Genomic DNA, 24,054 nt, shown 5'->3' on the forward strand with positions numbered 1-24,054 from the left:
GGATGTGAGAGAGAACAGACTGTGAGGGAATAATGTGGGAAAAGAAGTTTTTAAACAATTCTTGAAGATGATTATAACAGTCTGGAATAGTAAAGAAAACACTTGGATTTGGCAAAGAGAGAACACAGGTTTCCAGCCAAGACATTATTAACAAAAACTTCTTCAAAATTTTGCCATCCAGAAGTTAATACTGAGTCAACATAGAGTGATTTCTGTGGCCAGCAGCCAGCTAGAGAGAGAAAGGGAGTCTCCAAATGGAGATTGCCAGATTCCCACGGGCTTGCACTACCCACTCAGGGAATCGAGAGATCCATTCTCTCATTCTGTCTTGGTCACTAATCTCCCTCTAGAATGTTTGATTTGTCACTCTTCCTTTCTGCCTTATATTCTTCATCTCTAAGATAGAAGTTTTGATTAATGTAAGATCTTTCTAATTTATAAAGTTCTGTGATCCAGAAAGAATACCTTTTTTATATGACTATTTTCATTCAAGAATTTTTAATTCTTTCCATTTGACGGATATGGAAACAAAACAATAATAAAAATCTTTCATTTTGTGCCCACCCGGGGACACACACACGCAAAAATCTTCATTATGTGATTTTAAAATACTGACCTATCAGTAGATTATTTTTTAAAGATTTTATTTATTTATTTGAGAGAGAGAACGAGAGAGAGAGCATGAGCAAGGCCAAGGGGTAGAGGGAGAGGGAGAAGCAGACTCTCTGCTGAGTAAGGAGCCCAATGCAAAGCTCCATTCCAGGACCCTGGGATCATGACCTGAGCCAAACGCTTAACCGACTGAGCTACCCAGGCGCCCAGTAGACTATTTTTTAATATGAGAATTTGAGCAGCTAAAATTTTGCAGCTAATGCTTTGCTAAATGTTAAGAAAGCTACAAAAAGTTCATTTTCAAGGAACTAATAATCTGTTTGGAAAGGAGTAGACATTCATGTATAAACTCAGAAGTAGTACAGTAAGCAGTGTCATGAGGCATCTAGTCATTAATTTACTTACTTAGGAGCTATTAGACATTTACTATGTTCTAAGTAGTATTCTAGGTGATGGGCAAACAGTAGAGGACGTGATATATGATGTTCTGGTTCCCAGAGAGCTTGCTTTCTAATGGGGAAGGTAAATAGGATCAGAAAGCAAAGGACAATCGATACAATATCCGCTAGTACTGTGAGGAAAATAGAATAGAGGGATGTGATAGGGAATAGCTGGTGGGCAACTGAAGTGTATATAGTCAGGGAAGCCCTTTCTAAAGTGTTGTATTCTTCTCCAAATGTTATTATAAGAATTTTCAAACATAGAAAAAAGTTGAAAGATTTGTATAACTGCCACGTAGACTCTACAATTGTTTTACTGTATTTGCTTTGCTACATATCTCTCCATCTATCCATCCATCAAACCATCTTACTTCTTAAATATTCATTTATTTATTTTAGAGAAAGAGAGGGAGAGAGAGGATGGGGTGGGAGGGGCAGAGGGAGAGGGAGAGAGAGTCTTAAGCAGACTCCTCGCTGAGCATGGAGCCCTACGTGGGGCTCAATCTCACAACCCTGAGATCACGATCTGAGCTGAAACCCAAGAGTTGGCTGCTTAACTGACTGTGCCACCCAGGCGCCCCAAACCATCTTATTTTTTTGATGCATTTAAAAACAAATTGGAGAGGTGCCTGAGTGGCTCAGTTGGTGGGCATCTGACTCTTGGTTTCTGCTCAGGTTGTGGTGTCAAGGTCGTGGGATCCAGCCCTGTGTTGAGATCCTCTCTCTCTCCCTCTCTCTCTGCCCCTACCCCCACTCCTGTGCTTTTTCTCTAAATAAATAAAATAAATAAAATCTCATAAAAAATAAAAACAAATTGCAGACAACACTATGCTTCACCCCTAAACACTTAAGGATATCATTAACTAGAGTTTAGTATTTATATAGTATAATTTTAAGTGCCAGATAGTGTAGATAATGTATACAGTGAGCATTATAAGAAGGAATTATTCATTCATTCATTCATTCATTTCACAAATAACTATTAAACACCTACTGTGTGTCAGGCAAGTCTTTAGGAACTACCTATTCAGCAGTGAACAAAACAATAAGAATCCCTCCTCTCCTGGGACTCATATTTTACTTAGTAAGAGAGACAAGAAGCAAGATTAATAAGTAAAAGTTACGTGTGTTAGGTAGTGATAGCAGTAAGTGCTAAATAAACCAGGGAAGGAGGAAAGAGGTGTTTATGTATGTAAAGGGGGTTGCAAATGCAGTTCCAAAAATGTGGCTAAGAGCATCTCTGATATCGGGGGTGGGGGGGGGCAGGGGGAAGGGGGCCAGAACTTGCTCTGAGTAGAAAAGTCCTGCAACGGAAGTTTGCCGGGCGTGTTAAGTAGCAGCACTGAAGAGAATATGGCTAAGAAAGAGTGGTAGGGATTGTGGTAGGAAATGAGGACAGGGAGGTGAAGGGGGATGGGGTTTCAGTGAGTTAAAATGGATATCAATGGTTGAGGCTTGTACTTAAAGGAAGGATGTGGTTGGATCACAAACGGGGTGGAAGGCCATTCTGGTGGAGAGACTAGCCTGAGCCTTTGCTCATAGTCATGGGACTCGGAAGGACAAGTGTGTTCAGGAAACAGTGTCTAGACCAGTGTGATGAGAGCAGAGCATTCGTGCATAAAGGAAGAATAGGTACACGGGTCAAACTACGGCAGAGCTCAAATTTGAGGTGTTAGAATTTGGATGTTTTCCTACCCACAGCGGTGTGTTATGGAAGGTTTTTGACCCGGTAATGGGGAATTTCAAGCCAACAGGATTTGGCTTCTTCCTCAGATGGATTAGTAAGCAGCAAGTTAGTAGGTAAAGAGACAGAGTCTGTTTCCTAGTGAAAACAAAAAGGTTGATGCAGCTTTAGCAGACTTCTGTGGCCAGGGACAAGTATGAGGAGTGCAGGGTGACTTGAGCTAAGTGAGCACAAGCAGCAACTCTCCAGTGTCTGCAAGAGCTGAATGGAATGATCACTGGGGGCACTAAGGACCAGCTGCAGCCACAGAGTGGGAATTTACAGTGGATCCGGCTTTTCCCAAGACTGATTTATCACTCGATTTTTGAACTTTTTTTGTTGTTCATGATTATTTGTTGTTTTTAGGAAAAAGCCTATCTTAGGGCTGTGTCCACATTTTGTTTTGTTTTCTTGCTGGTATTTAGGGTCAGGTTGTGTTTATTAGAGTCACAAAGTGAGAGAGCATCACAGTTGTCATTTGAAAGAAATTGGCAGGACCTGCTGTTTTTGACCCCAGGCTCAGAGTCAGCCAGCCGCTGCCTGGGTTGGAATCATGATTCTGGTACTTATTGCCCATGTGATGTTGAACATTTTTTTTTTTCTTTCTGCCATGCATCCTCATCTGTGAAACAGGGTTGTATATAGTACCTACCTCTTTTTAAGGTTGTGGTTATGGTTAAATTAATTAATACATGGAAAGCTTTAGAACAGTGCCTGGTCCAGTAAGCACTAAATAAATATTAGATATTCTTATTATAACTGGCCAGATTTAACTGTCATGTGCTTCATGAAACTGACTTACCTATTAAACTTATTTGTTTGAACTTACCAAAATGAACATATATATATAAACATATATATATGTAGAGCCTTTAAGTTTAGTGATCATTTGCTTTAGTGATCATTTCACACAGTTCAAAAATGCTCCAGTCACCCACTCCTGAATATATCATGTGTGGCTATGGGTTACAGAATCCCATTTTAAAGTGGAAAGATATAACATATTCAGAATTTGCTGTGTTTTTTGTAAACAAAGTAGCCCACTTCAAGAGAATCTTAAAAATCCTGAGGTTTTGAAGTATGGTAGAGAAAGATTACACTTTTTTATTCTCTAGATGAAATTAATTTGTTTTGGCCAATACCTTGAGGAAGATAGCCTCTCAAGTTTACGTGGTATGGTGTTTTTATTTGCCATCTTTATTTAGATGTTAGTGGTATTGTTTAAAAATAGCCATGTCTCATGGCTTCTGTGGCATCTGATTCTGACTGATTGCTTTCTTTGATTGTTGCTTATTCATGATTGTAAACTTGAAAATGAATGAGGCAGTTCTATAGAAGAGAGAATGGCAAAGCTTTAAAAAGATGGTAGTTTTGATGCTGAGTTCAGAATGTGAAGTTAGTGTCAGGATGATTTCTTTGGAAAACTATGTCTTGATGTGTGAAGACTAGGACTACAGTTTAGCTGAGTGAATGAGACAAAGCAGAGTTTGGAGGGGAAACAAGAGGACTATATACTTTTATGAGAAGTCTGGGGGATCTTTGGCTAAGATGTGAATGCTGTCAGATGGAGGCGGATCAGGGTTCAAACACATGTCAAACAATGGCTTTAAGAGAGAACACATTTTTGGGGGGGATGCTAGCAATGGAAACTTAAGTCTTTTTTGACACTTTCACAATTTGCAACTTTTAAATTATAGGGCCTTTTAGAATGTTCTTGTCTTCCTGGGTCCTCTACTGCACCTAAGTTCCATCAAGCAGTAGAATACATTTCAGCTTAATTATTATTGCATACCTATCCTGATACACATTAGGTGCTTGAGTCATTTTTGGATGAATGGATAAATGAATGCACTTATCAGAAATACAGAAAATCTGGGAAGTGCTCAGATAGGAATAATGAAAGTAAATTAAGTTTAAAAGGAGAAACTAGAGTGTGAGAGATTCCCATTTGGTTTGGTAATATTGCTCTAGGAAATCTGGTTTAGAATTTCCAATGTCTATGTAAGGAAAAGGGACCTTAAATCAAGGAAAGAGAGATCATCCTCAAATGTAAGGAGGAACCTTGCATGATAGAGTGGAACATGACTATAGGCGAAATAGTGTATTTTTTAATATTTCAAATTTTTTAAAGACCATTTGAGGGGGACAGGGGCACAATTATCCTGAATTCTTGGGTGAATGGATTAGATGATTCCTGGTAGTAAATGCGAATTTCATTTTATTAAGAAATCATATATGTTAACTAGACTTACTGTGGTGATCATTTTGCAATATATAAAAATGTTAAATCGTTGTGTTATATATCTTAAGTTAATATAATGTTAAATGTCCCTTACATCTCAATTTAAAAAATAAACATCATATATATTTTAAAAAGTGACTTTAGCAGTATCTCATTCAATTTTAAACTTGCAAAATTTACCTAGATGTGATCTGGCTTGTATTGGTGGAATTGTGAATTTCTGCTCTACACTTGAATTGCCTCTTGTTAGATCCACATCTGCTTCCTTCTTCATTGGATAGGGTTACAGTGTATAGAAACATGATTTTTAGTAAAAGTGGCCCTTATTTTTTAAATATAATTTTATTTTATCTTGTACGGGTCAACTATATACAGATAAAGCAGAAAATACTGTTATTCTCTCAAAAGATGTAAATGATTGTTGAATCTGCCTGGTGATCAGTTGCTGTTTTATTTTACTGGGGTGGGGGAGGCTGGGGAAGAGTGCATTGACTCCGGAGGGATCAGAATTCAAAGTAATGTTTTATTGAAAGTAAAGATTGTAAATGCTGGAGTATATTAACAAGCAAAGGCATAGCCTATTTGAAGAGCTCTTTATTAATAGGATAGATCCTCAAGTTTAAAATCATTTGTGTGCATCTTTTCATAATAATAATTTTAAACGACCTCCTTAATGCCAGGCACTATGCTTGTTGCTTTAACTTTATCATTTCAAAATGACCATGGAAAGTTTGCAAGCAAGTTCACAGGTTAGGTACTTTAAAAAACTATTTTTAAGGGGCGCCTGGGTGGCTCAGTCAGTTAAGCGTCTGCCTCCAGCTCAGGTCATGATCTCGGGGTCATGGGATCAAGTCCCGTGTTGGGCTCTCTGCTCAGCAGGGAGTCTGCTTCTCCCTCTCCCTCTGTGTTTTCTCTCTCTTGCTCTCTCTCTCAAATAAATAAATAAAATCTTTTAAAAAATAAATTATTTTAAAATCTAAAATGGCTTCTTTATATGGTTTCTCTCCTCTAGGTCCTTACCTTCTCCCCTTGGGTGAACATCTCCCATTGTAAGCATCTAAAATTGCTTTCCACTGTGGAATTCAAAGATGAGATTGTTGTTTTCCACAAGAATGTACAATGAGTACATTTATAATTCCTAGAAGGGGTGGAGTTATTGTCATTTGTCTGGCTTCTAGCTAGGCGTTATGGGGTCGGGGAGAGCCAGAGAGACTGGATCACCTTTCCTTCAAATTGCTTTGAGACTACAAGCAATGTGGAAGACCATGATGCAGTGTGTGGGAAGGAATTTCCAATTCTTGTTTAGTGCCTCACAGGAAGTACATGTTTTCGTGGCTATTGCATCCGAATGACATGTTTCAGGTTAAAAGGTATGGGGAGATTGTAAACGTTGGTCTTCATAGCATGTCTGAGCATAGCACATCAAGTGGGAGAGTTTAAAATTTCCTCCAGATGGTGGGTGATCCACTTGGGCCACATGTGGAAGTGAGGATACCAATCCATGTGATAAGTCCCGCCACAGCACATTCTGTATTACTGTACATGGTGGGAAAATCCTGTGTTTTCCCTTCTCTCATCCTGCCTTCATTTAAGAAGTCTTATCAGTCAGTCTTCTAGGATTATGAATATCTTAGCCAAGAAGTGCTGTGGTTGGCTATAGAAGGGACCTTCTGTGGAGAAGATAAATATGACCATGAACTTTCCTTTTATTTATTCAGTTGTCAGGACAGGTAGGCATTAGATATAGCCAGGCATTGATTATCTTAATATCTAAATTGCTTAGGAGGACCTGCCAGTCAGGGAGCCATCTTTTTTCTCAACCCTGTCATCATGTGGCACATTGGACTAGGAAGCCCATTCCAGCTTCGAATCTTTCCATTGGTTAGAATACTTCACAAAGAGTTGTAATGTCGTTCTTTGAGTTTCCATTCTCCCATAGTGTTTTTGCCCTCTGGAGATGAAAACAGTAAATCTAAGTCTTGTTTTAATACCAGCTTTCATATATTTTTTTGGGAAAAAAAAAAAAACAGACTGTGTTTTACCCATGTCTTGTTTTTCTCGCTAAATATCCAAAGCAACCTCATTCACTATAAAGTTTTCCAAGCCCTCTTTGGGAAAGACTCCGTTTGAAATTTAGAAATAGGGAATAGACACGATGTGCTGCTGGGGTGTGGTCTCAGCAGGGCTACCACTGGTAGAACAGACAGCAGCTCCATTAATTGTTTAGAAGCCAGTCACCTTTTTGACTTATAACTGAACTCTGATTCATCGGGGCATGTGTAATTCCATTTTTACTGGGATTCTTGATCATTTTGTTAACTTCAAAGTAATTTGATATGCTGCCTTGGTGAGTAAAGGTCATAGAATTCCAGAGGAACTGCTATGTGTGTTAGACCAACCCATGATTTTATGTTTCACAGCAATGAAATCTTTCTTGACAAGGAAAGATTGCCTCATGTGCTCCCCTCACACACACATGCACAGTAATTCAACAGGTATCTATTGATTATGTGTTGAATACCTAACACTGTGCAATGAACTGTAATAGAGATCTATATAAGATAAAGCTTACAGTTTAGTGGGAGAGGCAAATTCTTGTACAGATGATTTCAGTACCTTTTTCTTACTCATAAAATGCAGTCCTGAGAATTAGCCATGAACTTATTTTAACCTTTTGGAAAGTCCTTCTAGCTTGTTTTTTTCCATCCTGTGAAACCAAAAAGAAAACAAAGCCAATAATCTATAGCATTTTATGTTGCTTCCAAAAACATCCTCTTCACTTTTAAGAGGCATATCCGAGTTCTGTTCTATCCAAAGGTATTGGGCAGGTTCACTCTAACTATATTCTATGGTAACTAGTATAATAAAAATAATAGCACCATTTTACAATGATGCAGCAACCTTCAAAACATTTTCTCATTTGGTTCTCATAACAATCTAAAATTACGTTATTGATAACTAATGGCAGGAGTAGTACAGAGGTCTTTCCATACAACAGATGTATAGTCTCTGGAAAGACACCTTTAATACCCCTTCTTCTCTGTGGATATTAATCACTCTCTTTTCCATTAAACCACAGTTGGCCCATTGGCAGGACGGGGTCCTCCCATAAATTTGGTTGGCTCACACAGTGTTGAAAAAATGAAAACCTGAGCCCCACCTCCCATCTGTAGATGTTTCCTGAGCTGACCACAGTTGGCTGGCCCCTGGTCCTGCTGCCACCTTGTATAGGTGTTCTGTCTCCAGTTTGTTACAGCCCACACTTGTCACAAATGCACCTGTGTGTATTTTCACCCAGGCTTTTTGGCCCAGGAATAGTTCCCGAATAATAAGCACATCTTCATAGTTTTTAGAGCTCAGGCAATTTTTAGATTTCACGCATAGTGATTGTAGAACGCAACTACTTCATTTTAGTGAACAAGGAAAACAACTATGCAGAGGCAATTCTTATGTTTACTAAAATGACTGATTAGACTTATATTGTGAAAAATAGCAAATATATATATATTTGTTGAAATACATCCATAATTTAGGATCTTCATGAAGCTATGTTACTTCTTTTTTTAGGATTCTTTTAGGTTAAAAATAATCTGGCACTCAAAAATTGTTTTGACCTTGTTTGCATTATATGTAACACGCATCCATTTTATGACCTAATCTGATTAATACATCTGTTCTAGGTCACTGAAATGTTTCTAGAAATGTCTCTTGAAGTTTGGTAAGTACATTTATTTCATTGGGTAGAGTGATCCACTGACATTTTAATTGTTAAAGGGTAAACTTCTAAAATATGAAATAATTCTAACAGCTGTATAAAAACACATTACACTTTTCTTTAGCTCTTCCCTAATAGCTACTGCATTAAAAATAATAAATTTAATATCTTTGCTTAATTTTCCTGTAGTTTGGTCTTTGAATAATAGAATTTAGGGCTTATAAGGTCAATAATAAGAGCTTTTAGAGAGTCCTCCCTAAGGTTCATTTCCCATAGAATGAACAAATATGGTTATTTAAGTCTTTTTCATTGTTGACTCAGATAGATATTCAAAAACATGAAAGTAAACATAAACAGGAAACTATAAAAATGAAAAACTAAAAATTGAGACTGTTTTTGTTCATGGAGATCAGCAGAACTACTTTAGTAAAGTTCCATGAAGCATGTTGCTCTTTTGAAGTCGTCTCCAAAAAAATGTTGGAAAATCATTTATTTATTTTCAAACGGTGCATGTTAGAGGAGTCAGGCCTACCTGGAGAATTAGCTGGATCTAACGCTGAGTTCACTGCATCCCACCTCCCTCAAACTTTCTGCGTCTTCTTGAACTTCCCTGTTGAAGTGGGTTTTACCAAAGTAACTAGTACACATTTAATTTACCCAAACACCACATGTATTAGTGTAATATTCTCCTATCGTGTGATTTGCCAAATGAATGAGAATGGATACATTGACATTGGGTTAGGTATTTCTTTCTCTTATTTTGGTTCCTGTAACGCATTGATTCAACTTAGTAAATTATTACATAAATTACCACTGTCCCTCAAGATATGTCAGGAAGTATCAAAGGACAGTCCAAGTAATTGAGTTGTGTTATTCTGCATTGTGTTGATTCTTGCTTAAAGTAGTATGTTTTATAGCATGAGATTAGAAAAATTTTTGTTATTTGACAAGGAAGTCATGCTATTTGTCTTGGGAAATGGTCTTCATTGCTGTAATTAGGCCTATAACATGTAAAAGAAATTCACTTTAACAAAGCATAGTTATCAAAAAATGTAGGAAAAAACTCAGCTAAATAAAGTACATGTGTCCAGAAGCAATTTACTATACGTTTATGATGAACTTTAATCAAACTCTATTTTTATATGTTCATTTGTCTTGACTCTGAAATGGAAATGTTCTTCAAAGAGAAAGTCAACTTTCCATGGCATGTCTTCCATTAGATATAAAATAAAATCATGAAAGAAAATTAGAGTTAAAGATAATACATGAGGGGTGCCTGGGTGGCTCAATCCATTAAGCATCTGCCTTCGGCTCAGGTCATGATCCCAGGGTCCTAGGATCGAGCCCCACATCGGGCTCCCTGTTCAGCCGGGAGTCTGCTTTTCCCTCTCCCTCTGCTGCTCCCCCTACTTGTGCTCTCTCACTTTCTCTCTCTCAAAAAAAAATAAAATCTTTAAAAAAAAAAAAGATAATACATGAAAGAGGAAATAAATAAATGAACCAAACTTCTCTTACTATATTTATAAAATTACTCAATATTTTGAATTTTCTTTTGCATTTTATACTAATATCTTGTAAACATCCATGTTTATTGCTCTGTTCATAGATTTTTTTAAAAAACTAAGATAGTGATCAGCATAGTATATTATAAGGAACATGAGTTCCAGAATGAGAAGTCCTAGTCTTAAATCTGCCTCTTGCTAATTATGTGAACAGCTCAAAGATTTTTAATCACTTTTTTACTCATTTGTAAAATAAAAAAACAGTGCGTTATAAGTATATCGTGATGATTTAATGAGATGTCCTTTAGAAAAAGCATATATTGTTTTATATTAATATAAAATAGAAAAGTTTTCTGCATGTGCACCACATGTTCATAGTAAAACTGTAATAGTTTACAGAAATTAGAAGCAACCTCAATGTTCATGGATAAATAAATTATATTCTAACCATATAATGGAAATACCCCATAATAGTAAAAATGTTTGAATTATTTCTATTTATATATCTGTTTATGTGAATCTCAAAAACAAAATGTTCCAGGGGGAAGAAATTGCAGAATACAATTGATAGCATTTACAAAAAAAGTTTAAAACCCATAAAATGACTCTATGTATTATTTAGCGATATAAATATATACTGGAAAATTATAAATTAATACACTGGAATACCGAAGAGCAAGTCTAAGGTAATGGTTACTCTGAGGAGCAGAAAAGGAAACACAATTGAGATGGGTTCATAGACAACTGTGCAGGTGAGATTTTTATTTCTTAAAATGGTTAGAAGGTACTCAACCTAATATATTATAATAAATAATAACAACAGAGAGTTTATCCTAAGGCTCAACTTAAAAAATGCTCCTTCACTCTTATCTCTTTTCCTCCTTGTTACCTAAACCTCATAATAATCAAATTTAATAACTGCGTAATCCATGCTTTAATATACTATCCTGAGCATTTTTTATTATTGGATAATATGATTAATCCTTTCAAAATTTACAGTACAATAGAATTAGTCAAAGGTAATATACATTTTAATTATTTTTGGTGCTCATTCGCTTAATCACTTTCAAAAGTGTTTTGCAAATTTTTATTCCCAAAATGAATTTATGATAACAGTGTTACTTTGCCTTTTCCAGGTACTGGAAAATAGATACTTCAAATGTTTCTTAAAAACTATTAATAATAGCAGTATTTTTTAAATTTGTTAGTGAAACTAAATATTCTTGTTTTTTCATTTTTAATCATATATGCTCTTTTGTGAGTTGTCCATATTTGTCCTTTGGGAAGTAATAATTAAAATATTATTTGCAGTGATTAAATATCATTGCAGAGTACACAGCCCAGAGACTATGGAGTGTCTTCTTTTGGAAGAAATACACTGAATAAGGGGCGCCTGGGTAGCTCAGTGGGTTAAGCATCTGCCTTCAGCTCAGGTCATGATCCCAGAGTCCTGGGATGGAGCCCCGCATCAGCAGGGAGTCTGCTTCTCCTTCTGCCCCTCCCCCTGCTTGTGCTTTCTCTCTTTCTCTCTCAAATAAATAAATAAATAAATAAAATCTTAAAAAAATACACTGAATTAACAGAAGTGATACTTCAACTTAATTCATTCTGAAGGGAAGGACTTACTTTTATGAATAGTAAAGAGACAATATTTGATTAGCGAACTTCCTGCTTTCTACATTTGGATTTCTTCACATCACGACATAGATTTCTAGGTTTTCTTGTTCTGTTTTTTTGTTGTTGTTGTTTTTTGGGGGAATTTTTTGGTTTTCTTTTGTTTTTGTTTTTGTTTTTTACTATTTTAAAATTCAGTAGCTGGTTTTAGAATTCAGTATTGGACCTGTAACATTTGTGAGGCATTGTTGCATTGTGGAAAAGACATCACATATTTGCTCTGTGATCCTAACCTCTCAGAGCTTCGGTGTTTTTGATCTGTGATATGGAGTTATAAAATAAAATATTATATAATAATGTATAATACTCCCATTATTTCTGCAGTGATACATACCTATATATCTAGTGTGGTTTCTGGCATGGTATAGGTATCTGAGAAGTTGCTGCTGCTGCCATTATTAGAAAGGAAGGGTGTACAAATGTAAGGGTCCTGAAATCCTCCAGCCATAGGCTTATTTGTGGTTGTCTAAAGTTCTACCATTAGAAGTTCCTTTTCTGGTCACAGGGGGACATCTCTTAGACAGGGCAGTTCATTAAAGATGGTATTTCTACCAGTGTGCCTCTCAGAACACAGACTCTTTGGAATGTTAGTGTTAGGTCATGGAGAAGTGGGGGATGGAGGGCCAGGGGAAGGCATTCTTGATCATGTACAACGTGGGAAATACTGTGCGAAACAGATCTAAACAGGTTTATTCTCTGAAGCAATTCCTGAAGTTTTGGCTATAAGATGAATTTATCAGGGTCTGTTTGTTTGCTTGTTTTTGTTTTTGTTTTTTTAAAAACATCTCCTGCTCCTGATTTTCTGGACACATGCCTTGGAACCCACAGCTTTAAGACATCCATCATTTTATATCCTCGTTTTGGGTTCCCTTCTAGTAAATGGTTTGAGGGGAGCAATGAGCATATATCAGCAAGGCAACCAGGGACTGGGTGATTTTTAACAAGGCTATGGGGGCCATTGGCTCATGACTCTCTGTTTTATATACAGTTCATCCCCAGACCTCCGATTCAGTATGGCTCTGTGTGATCAGGAGAAAACTTTCAGACAACAGAGAAAAGAAAACATAAAGGAAAACATAAAGAAACTTCTGGGTCCAGAGAATAGTGAAGGCTTGTATTCTACACGTGATGTGAGTTGGAAATGTTTCGAATGTTATTGCGATTTAATAGTCATGTTGTTAGTACTCTCTTCCAAATTGCACCCAGATGTGGAAATACTGAAATTGATTGAGCATTATATCTTCAGCTTTTTAAGATAAGGTAAGTGTTTCGTAAATACAAATTCTTTGAGGAAGATCACAGATGCTGCCCATATTTAGTAATATTGATCAGATAGAGTTTTAAAAAGATGCATAGGCATACTTGTGCACAAACAAGATGTTTATTAGTAAGAAAAGTTTAGCCTCAGATGTGAAAGGATCATTGAAATTTATTTGTATTGTTTTTTAATTGAAGTATAGTTGACATATGTTACATTAGTTTCAGGTGTACAGCATAGCGATCCAACGAGTCCATTGGTTATGCTGTGTTCACAAGTGTAGCTACTATGTGTTACCATACAACATTCTTACGATATCACTGATGCTGTTCCTCGTGCTGTACCGTTCATTTCCATGATCTATTCATTCCGTAACTAGAAACCTATACCTCCCACCCCCTTCACCCCATTTGTCCTTCCCTCCAACCCCCTCCCCATGGGATCATTGAATTAACTTTTTTTTTTAAGATTTTATTTATTTGAGAGAGAAAGACCAAGCACAAGCAGGGGGAGGAACAGGCAGAGAGAGAAGCAGACTTCCTGCTGAGCAGGGAGCCCGATGTGGGGCTCGATCCCAGGACCCTGGAATCATGACCTGAGCTGGAGGCAGACGCTTAAACCGACTGAGTCACCCAGGCCTCCCTGTAACTATTCTTTGGGTGTTCATTTCCTTATGAAGATTCCTATGTCACATAAAACTTACCTTAAATAAATCTGTATGCTTTTCTCCTGTTAATCTCTCTTGTCAGTTTAATTTTCAGACCCAGCCAGGGACCTTAAGAGTCGAGGAAAATCTTTCCCTCCCCTACAATGGCAGGTCCTCCTGGAATTGAAGACTGTTGGTCAGGCCTAGAGGAAGGAAAGAGTTTGCTAGGAAAAAAAGAAAAAAAAGGGCAGGAAATGGCTACCTCTGTTAATTTCTGGCCATCAGTTTCATTTGCGAAACCCTGTCTTGCAATCTGTGTTTCCCTGCCTCGCTGCTTTCCAGTTATTTGCAATAATTATTTCTTTCACTCCCAGCTGCTGATCTACCCTCTGTTCCCCTCACAACTGATAGACTTGCCTCCTAATCAAAGAGAGGTCAATAGACATCAGATGACAAAACCTTCCTTTCTTGCCAGAGGATTGCCCTATTCCATAAATTATGCTATTCTTTGCTTCTTCCCTCTTGAATTCCATGGAGGAAACAGCTCCTTCTCTTTCAAATGCAGATCAACCGCAGATAGGATTGCCAGCCCCAAACAGGAGCCCTATCAATTGTTTCAATTGTCCAGTTCTCCCAGGACCACTCCCCTCCCCCACCTTGTCTGCCTCTACCTCTTTATGAATTTTTATTGTGAAAATATCAACTCTGACACGAAGGGGAGAAAAGGAACAACCACAAAGTCTGCCTGGAATGTACCTTCCCTTCTCCTGTCTCTCCACTTCTCTCCTTATGTTCACAGACTTCTCCAAGTTTCCTACACCATCTCGTCCTCTTTCCTCACTTTTTCAGGCTTCTGACCTCATGATTCTGCTGCAGTTGCTTTACCAGTCGCCCGTACTAATAAATGCAAAATATCTGGCCCTGTCTCCCTCAACCCAGTCGGTGCAAATGACACACGTCCCCCTACTTTGTGAAACATTCTCTACCCTTCACCTACTGCCTCCTCTTTGTTTTCATCATGCCTCTTTGGTGCCCTGTAGCGGATCTTCCCCCTGTGCATTCTTTAAATATAAGAGATCTTCGCCCTAGGCCCTCTTTCTCCTCATTCTGTGGTCTTAAGAATTTTCTCTCCAGGGGCGTCTGGGTGGCTCAGTTGCTTAAGCATCTGCCTTCGGCTCAGGTCATGATCCCAGGGTCCTGGGATCGAGTCCCACTTCGGGCTCCCTGCTCAGAGGGAAGCCTGCTTCTCCCTCCCCCACTCCCCCTGCTTGTGTTCCCTCTCTCTCTGTGTCTCTCTCTGTCAAATAAATAAATAAAATCTTTTTTTAAAAAAGAATTTTCTCTCCCTTGCATGATGTCACCCAGCACCTGTGTCCGAAGAACTTACCATGTAGATCAAGGACTTAAAACCTCCCTTCTGAGCTTCAGAGCTGAACATCTATGCACCTGCTTGACTTCTTCACTGGTATCCCTCCCATCTCAAACTCAGCACGTCTAAAGGGGAACACAACACCTCTCTTTTCTTCAGTTCCACCCAAGCCTATTCTCCCTCTCCCTACCTTCTTGTTCACTTTCAAACCAGAGCTGAAAATCCTTCCACTGCTCTCAGGATTGGCCTCCCAGCATCTCTCCAACTCCCATTTTTTCCAGTTTACACCACACTCCTTCACTGGGTTAGCTCCGTGTCTCCTCAGAACCCTTCCCCAGTTGGTGCCTTTCCAGACACTGTTCCTTCTCCCTGTAATGTGCTTTCCCTGTACCTGCCCTCTCCCCACCCCACCTGCTTTTCAGGTAACTGGCACCTTCCCTCCCATTCTTTAAGCAGTACATATGTAGCTTCTTCTGGGACTGTCCCAGTCACCAACAGCCTCCCTCCTGAGACTGTGGCCTTCACCAACAGCCTCCATCCTTCCCCCCATGTCCGTTAGGTCTCAGTTATATTCTCAGTGGCACAAATACGCACCTTATCTTCTCAGCATTGATGACACTCGGACTTAAAACATACATGTACAGATACTCATTTCATTGCCCTTGGGTGTTACGCAGCAGAACAGCAACACTCAAGTAGTATAGTTACTATTTTATTGAGCAACTACTCAATGTTTTCTCCAGCAGAATGTAAGCTTCATGAAGATCAGGACAGTGTCTGTGTTATTTACCTTCATATTCCCAGCACATGGTAGACACTCAGTAAATCGTGTGTTGTGTGAGTCAGGGCACAGATTTGGGCAGTGGCTTGGCGCTGCATCCAGGGGATGAATTAACTAGAGAGAGGGATCAGGGACTCACAACTGAAGAACACAGTATCGGGTTGTTAGGGAGGAGAAACAGGTTGAGGAGAGGGTTTGGATGAAAAGATCCCAGTTTGAACTGTTCCATTAGAAAGGTATGTGGGACATACTGGTGCAGATGTCCCATTAGCCTTTGTCCTTAGGTTTTCCTTTTGCAAGGGGAAAGTTGCTGCTGCAACCCCCCTATGGATTCCTTGTTTTGTGGGAAAAGGAGTCTTCCTGGGAAAATGAAGCTTGGCCTAATATTCATACAAATTGGCTTTTCTGTAACAGATGGAGAATGAAGTAATTATGTTTCTCTCTGGAATATTCTTCAGAAAATGTTAAACTCATGTTTTTGGAAGTCATTCTTGGAATTAAAACTGTTACTGTAGTTGTTTTTGGTTGGTCTAGAGTTTTTTTTCTCTTGTCCAAAATAATTAGTTTAGATATATTCAGAACCACCCAGTCCCACAACACACATGATAGTTTCCTGTTTCCCCAGTCAGGGGTCTCTTAAGCTCCCAATTCCCTTGCCCTCTGATGAGCCTTCACCTTCTAGTCAGTGCTGGCTAATCATCCTCCTTACGGTATGTGGGACAGGCTGTCATGGCAGCTCAACAAAGAAAGAACAGTCCTACTTAATTCTCAGTGCAGGGACTGTCCTTGTCTTGTTCCCAGTGTTCAACAAACAGACAACATCCAGCTTAGGACTTCTGTGTCAAATTAAAATGTTGAATAAATTTGGGCACCATAAACTAAGACACATTCCTTCCCTTCTGTGCTTCACTTGTAAAATGGAGACTATGTCTCTTATTAGGTAAAAGGATAAGTACTACTGCTTATAAGCTTCCAGCATAATCTGTAAGGGCACATAGTAGTTGCTCAATAAAATAGTAACTATACTACTTGAGTGTTGCTGTTCTGCTGCGTAACACCCAAGGGCAATCATTGTCAAATTTAATAAAATCTTAGCTTTTCTATTAGACATATTATGATGAATTAGTCAAATAATTAAGGTGCCTCATAACCCTCTTAAGTACTAAGACTTTTAAAAATATGTTTTCTTGGGACACCTGTGTGGCTCAGTTGGTTAAGCATCTGCCTTCAGCTCAGGTCATGATCCCAGGGTCGTGGGATCGAGTCCCACATTGGGCTCCTCGCTCAGCAGGGAGCCTGCTTCTCCCTCTGCCTCTGCCCCTTCCCCCACCCGCTTGTGCTTTCTCTTTCCCTCTCTCTCTCTAATAAATAAATATAATCTTAAAAAAAATATGTTCTCAATAAAAAAAAGTTTTAAAAATTTATCGATTTGAATCATTTGGAGGGAAGTCTTTCTAAAATATGTCACTCCTTGCCCAGATTGAACTGATCTGAATGTTCTCATGTCTGTTTCATTTGCAATCAACTGCCATTTCTCATGATTTATGTGTTTCCTTGAAGTAATTTCTTCAAACCACTCCTTTCTCTTTCAGCTTTATTGTTGTGGAATTCAAATCTGATAAGCAAGTTTGTTGTTAAAACAGTGTCTCTGATTAGTGTAATTTCTGTATGAATAGAGGCCTGGAATCTTTCCTGTGAGTAAGATCTGTAAGACTGTGTACATGGGGATTTTTGGCATAGTTGGTTTGTTTAGAGGCCATTCTTATAAATTTTCTTGTCTGAAAATAGCTTTTGGTTTGATGAAGTTTCCAGATTACAGTCTTATGTGAAGGGAAATGCTACTCTATACTTTTTGTTCCCTAGTAACTGACCATAACAAAGCCAAGCTGGTTGGGGGACTAAAATCTGGGAATTGGAATAGTGGGGACACGAGAGAAGGGAATTCTACTTTAACCTTCATCAGAGAATAAAAGAGAAAGTGTTTCAAGGCAGACTATATGAAATAACTTCAATTTAAACAGATAGATGGCTTTGGGTGAAGTATAAAGTGGACCTTAAATAATACATTTTGTGAGTACTATTCTGTACTTGTCATATAAATTAAGTGAAAAACTAGAGAAAAGAGAGCCCATCTGGTGATAGAGGAGGAGGCAAAGCAAAACAGTTCCTGAAGGAGGTGATAGAAGTCAGGCTTGGGTAGTCAATGAGAATTTGTATTCCTTGTGTGTGTTGTTTCCATCTTCCAGAATATTCTACCTCTTGGTTCCTACCTTCGTTGTGATGACAGAACCTTATACTATCAGGTCTTTTTTTTTGAAGATTTTATTTTACTTATTTGACAGAGAGGAGGAGCAGGGGGAGGGGCAGAAGGAGAGGGAGAAGCGGGCCCCCCCAACCCCGCCTGAGCAGGGAGCCTGATGCGGGGCTTGATCCCAGGATCCTGGGATCGTGTCCTGAGCCGAAGGTAGACACTTCACCGACTGAGCCACTCAGGCACCCTGTACTATCAATTCTTATTCCCCTCTCTTAGACTGCAAATATTGCAGGGCAGTGTGGAATTCCTAATAGTGGAGGACAGGGAGGTGCATTGAGCAGGTGTGGGCTTCCAAGGGTCAAGTTTCAGGACTCACGAGGTGGACTTAGAGTTTTTCTCCTCTGAGGTAGTGGTAGGATGTGAATAGCCAAGGAATAAGAGAGCTGGAGTTGGTCTAGAAAGTAGATGTCCAAGAGGCCCAGACTCTACTCTGTAGGGTTGTCCACTATAAGGCAGGTGACTACTGAATACTACAGAGCTCTCAGGGAAACAAGCTCAGGGGGAGGTGTGCAGGAACACACATGTCCAAGCAAGGAGGGAGGAGGCAGATGGGGACAGGTGCTGGATTTGCTACAGGTTTAAATTTGTTTTATAAATCAAATGGGCATTATGTGAGGGAGCTTACTGGGTTGGAAGGGCCGGGGGCCGGATTAAAAGGAAATGCTAGTAACAATAATATATTTTAATTTGATGTAAACTCACTTTTTAAATTTTGCATGTGAAATTATGGCTATGCTAGAAAAAATTTTAAATAGGTTGAAATAAGAGAATATGTACTACTTTTCGTACATTTCTTGAAGCAAACCAAGTCGGTGAGTTCCTTCCCTTTGTGTACAAAGGTTGCCTAAGTTCCTGACCAAAAATGGACCAGACAGCACCTTCGGAGGGCCAGTACTGGGCACAGGTTGGTGGGGAGGCAAAGCCCACGGTGGGGAATACCATTTACCCAGTTGGGCAGCCATGTCTGCTCCTACTATTGCTGATACTATGGAAATACACTGGGAAATCAGACTCAATAATTGTCATCTTTTCTTCTATCCTCTAATTAAAAAATAATGATAATCATAAATAATAATTATTATGAGTAAAGACCTAGGATGCACAAACAAGCAGTCTAAAGCCCAAACAGTTTTAATATTGGGATAATCACTGTGATATGCTCATTCAATCTTTTTAAAAAAGTCAGTGCTATTTTTTTTGGTTCTCCTTTATACTTACAGGGTTGGCTCTCTCATTTTCAATACAGCTTCTCTGACCCATTTTATAAGTTGGTGGGGAATGATCAATTGAGGGTTGCAAAACTAGGTCTTCGCTACTTCCTTCAATGTATGTTCAGGTGTTTCGACTTGTGCTTTGGGGTCCCGGGGGCCGGGAGCTGGTTGGCACTTTGGAAAATTGACTTCCAGTAAAAACAGAGGTAGAAAGTGTTCTGATTTGACATTAGTACCATATTTTTCTCCAAACTGGCAAGAACAGAGAGATGATTTGGGGCAAATTAAAGGGCATACAGATCAATTTCAATAATGTAGAGTTTGTGACATCTTCATTCTTTCTTTGCCTGATTTTATCCACAAAAAGAAAAAAAAGGAATTATTTGTAAGTGATAATTGCTAACAAAACCCAAACCCAAATACATAACAATTCAAATGATTATAACCATCTATTATGATACTAACAAGGAACTGGCATAGGAAATTCTAATACTTAACTTTTTTGACTTATAGTCCTCTTTCATACTAGTCAATAAAATGATAAACTCTCTTAGAAATTAAAAAGTGTAATCAACTGGACTTGGTGTTTTAAAAAGTACTGTAAGTAAAATATTTTAAGTCAGTATCTTACTAAATACTTTGTAATGAAGTGAACTTTCATATAATATCACTAGAGTTATATATTAAAAGCACCTTTTTCCCACTTAAGTGAGAAAAATGAATAATTTATCAAGGAAAAAATTTTCTCTTTATATTTTTCATAATTTTGAGCATCGTTTTTAAGACTTGATAGTTTTGGCACAGAGGTAGTTACATACTTTTCTCTTGCCTCTTTAAAACATGAAATGGGGTGATTTTAGGTGAGATTAACATTCAAGTCAGTAAATTGCCATCCATAACGTGGGTGGGTGCTGTCCAATCACTTGAAGGCCTGAATAAAACAAAAAGATCAGCCTCCCTGAGCAAGAGGGAGTTCTCCAGCCGACTGCCTTTCTCTTCATCTGCACCATTGGCTCTCCGGGGTCTCTACCTGCTGGCCTTCAGACTAGAACCACATTATTGACTCTCCTGGTTCTGGAGCCTGCTGGCCCATATTGCAGATTTGGACTTGTCGTTCATCCTAATTTCACGAGCCAATTCTAGATAATAAATCTCTTTCTTAGATAGGTAGGTAGCTAGATACATCTTGTTGATTCTGTGTCTCTGGAGAACCCTGACTAATACAGGAGCCAAGGAGGCAGAAGACTTTACATAATTTTCAGACCTTAAAAATCTATGAAAATGTAAAAAAAAAAAATCCTTAGACACTTGAGAATTTTCTTTTGCAAGAGAGGAAATTAATATCCATAAGCCCATGCATCAAGGTAATTTAATCAAAACCACAGGATTTTTGGTAAATTAAAATTCATTTCCTGTTACCATATGAGAAAAGTATGAGAAATATTCATTGATATCATTTATGCACAAATACTGATGCTATTAGGTCTAAATATAAGCTAAAACCTGTCAACAACATTTCTTTGATTCTTTTAGATTTTGAGCCAGGACTAACAGCTGCTTCTTATAACTCCTCAGTTATTTCTTTGAAAGTTACTTCAGAATAACCACGGCTATTAGAACATCCAAATTTAGCTTTTATTTATTACGTAAAATTCGGCCGATATCATCCGAAGTGACACATGAATCTGAAATATAAATTAGCTAAATATAAAACGGTTTCTTTCAGCAAAGATTACTCTTTCTTTCTCAACACTGAGTAAAAGGAAAGAGGGAATTAAGAGTGTCGGTGACACCTTAGTTCATGTCGTGGTTCTATGACCAATTAGCTGCGTCTGTGTGTGGACAAGGTATTCGTGTGCATTGGGTACATCATCATCTGAAAAATGGAAGTGATGATCTCCTTTCAAGGGCTGGGAAAATTAGATGAAATAAATTGAATGAAAGTGCCCGTGCTCATGCCAGACATACAGTATTTTCTCGATAAGTCAAATCTCCCTTTTTTAATGTTAATAAAAATGTATACTTTTATAGTTTTATAATTCATATTCTGTATGAGTTATAGAATCTGGAGTGTTACTAGTAGCTAAAGGCCTCAAGGTTGTTAATTCTACCCTGTATTTCTACATTTAAAGAAACAGAGTACAAGGAGGATTTTCTTTGCTTCGGGTCACAAAGTTAGTTGTAGGGAAAGCTTTCAGAGATCATGGAGCAGAGTGAATTAAAAGCTTTGGAAGCTAACAGATCCAGCTTTGTGTCCATAGGACATTACTTTCTAGCTTTGTGATGTGGAAAAATTAACTTCTTTGTGTTTCAATTATTTTATCTTTAAAATGTAGGTAATAATATATACTTCATAGAGTTGTAAAAATTAAATGATATACATAAAACAGATTAATTCATGTGTAGTAAATGCAGATGAGATTTTTAATCTCCATAGTCATTCAAGTATTTGATTATTCAATTTTTATGTACAAGTATCTGATACTTCTTTCACCTCCTAGCAGCCTTAAAATCTTACCTGAAAACTCTAAGAATTTACTGCAAAGCAATAATGAAAACAATGGGTTATATAAATAACAAATTCCAGTTTAGTAAGTGGCTATTTCCAGAAAATCCCTAACAACATAGGCATTCATAAATATGTGCTGGGCTAGTGGCTTATGAAGAAGGACATCTGGGGAGCTGTTTTTTTCAGGATTAGAGAAAGTCTTATGTTCAGTTTTCCAACTTTTCTTATTAAATCTGACTCTGAACAACAGTGCAGTTCTGTGTTGTGTGTTGAACAGTGTAATCTGTTACTAAGAATTTTCTTACTTTAACGTATCTGATTTGTATTGGGTTTAATGTTATTTTCAATAATGCAATGTTACAAGTAACCAAATCAACAGGCTCAAATGCCCCTAAATGAGTTTTGAATATAAACAGTCTTCTTCCTTCTAGAATATCAACCTTAATCCTTTTTTTCCCTTAAAGCCCTTCTTAATCTTATTTTTCCAACTCCCTAGTGTATTCCTGCTGCAATAAGAAAACTGATCTTTTGGTCCCCAAATCACATGCCCTTTTCTGCTTATGACTGTCTTGGCCTGACTTTAGGCTCAGTCCTTGGCACACGACAACAGGAAATGTTCACTGTTATTATTACATTGCGTATAAACTCAAGTCTTCCTTCAAGGCCTAATTCGGATTCCTCCTTCTCACTTCTTATCTGGCCTGCTTACAACTACTGTGACAGCTAATAGTGTGTTGTGCTCTGTTCACCTGCTTTATAACCCACTTCTGTTTCCTATCTTAGCTTTCTTTCCTCTCCAGACAAGTTTTTAAGAAATTAGGTGTTTTACTTTATTTACAATTTAAACATTTATGTTTGAAAGCATTCTGTGCATCTAAACATACACAGGTTCAGAGCCATTTAAATTGCTCCATTGCACCGAATGCTGGAGTCTGTTTCCATGAATGAGGTCTCCAATCTGCACCTAATTAGGATGCCTAGGCTCTTCCAGTTTGGGGCCACTCAGTATTAGAGAAGAACCCTGGATTAGGAAACTAGTTCTAGGTGTCTCGCTCTTCACTTCCTACCTCCACTAAGACCTAACTTCTACAGACTTTCCTTTCTATGTGTTAAGAGTTCTATAGTCTTTTTGGTCCTTCCGGTTCTAAAATAGTAATTCCATGGATAGATGTATTTGTCACATTGGTCCGTGAACACCCAAGGATCAGGATCCAAGTGCTTGGAATAGAATGTGTTCATGTCGTGTATTCTGCATTTCTGAGATTGAGTACAGTGTTGCCCTTCAGCTAGCCTGTGCCCTGGGGTTTTTTTGGGTAATGACAGCGTCATCTGCTGAGAGCAAAGCTAGAAAACCTAATGGTCTGACCACCCTCCTTCCTCTTTTATGCCTAACAGCGGATTAGTCACCAGAGTCTCCTTGTAAATGTGCCTTGATTCTATTTCTGTCCTCCTGAGCTCCGCTCTAGGGGTAGAAGAAAGGAAGAATTGTCTCCCATTCATGCCTCAGAAGAAAGGAAAACCATGACTATTAGAGATAAGATAGAACTGTCAAAAGTGGGGGGCCTGGGTGGCTCAGTCGATTGATCGTCTGACTCTTGATCTCAGAGTCTTGAGTTCAAGCCCCACATTGGGCATGGAGCCCACTTAAAGAAAAAAAAAAAAAAGAACTGGCAAAAGTACTTGAGCTCTTCTCTGCACACGCACTCTGTGATTTGTACATTTATTCTCCAAATGAGACTTTGTCACAAATATAGAAAATAAAACCTGGTAACAGTATGACAATTTTGATTTCACTCCAGTCAGAACATCATCCCCACTCACTTCAGCTTCTGCTCTTCCACCCATGGGGATTTCTTTCTTCACTTTCTTTCTTATAAAGCTTTGAATTCCTTCGTGATCCAATACCTTTGCTCCCTCTTTGCTCAGTCTTCTATCTCTAATTTTCTTTTGCTAATAGTTATTATTGGGAAACAACATCAAACAAAAGACACCCTTACTCCCCAGCAATCTGACTGTTCTTCCACGTCAGCCTCTGTCTGTCCAGTAAATATTTCCATC

The 24,054-nt window shown here is 38.3% G+C and overlaps 1 protein-coding gene across 4 annotated transcripts in view; it reads left to right on the forward strand.

The window, feature by feature from the left end:
* PLA2G4A (phospholipase A2 group IVA) overlaps positions 1-24,054 on the forward strand; it is a 169,771-nt gene that overhangs the window by 75,821 nt on the left and 69,896 nt on the right. For all 4 annotated transcript variants that reach the window (XM_027613899.2, XM_027613902.2, XM_027613901.2 and 1 more), the window contains 2 exons: positions 8,698-8,735; positions 12,897-13,038. In XM_027613899.2, the coding sequence (XP_027469700.1) occupies positions 8,698-8,735; positions 12,897-13,038 (180 nt within the window). The remainder of the gene's footprint in view (positions 1-8,697; positions 8,736-12,896; positions 13,039-24,054) is intronic.

The sequence above is a fragment of the Zalophus californianus genome, chromosome 10 (assembly GCF_009762305.2).
Source record: "Zalophus californianus isolate mZalCal1 chromosome 10, mZalCal1.pri.v2, whole genome shotgun sequence".
NCBI lineage: Eukaryota > Metazoa > Chordata > Mammalia > Carnivora > Otariidae > Zalophus > Zalophus californianus.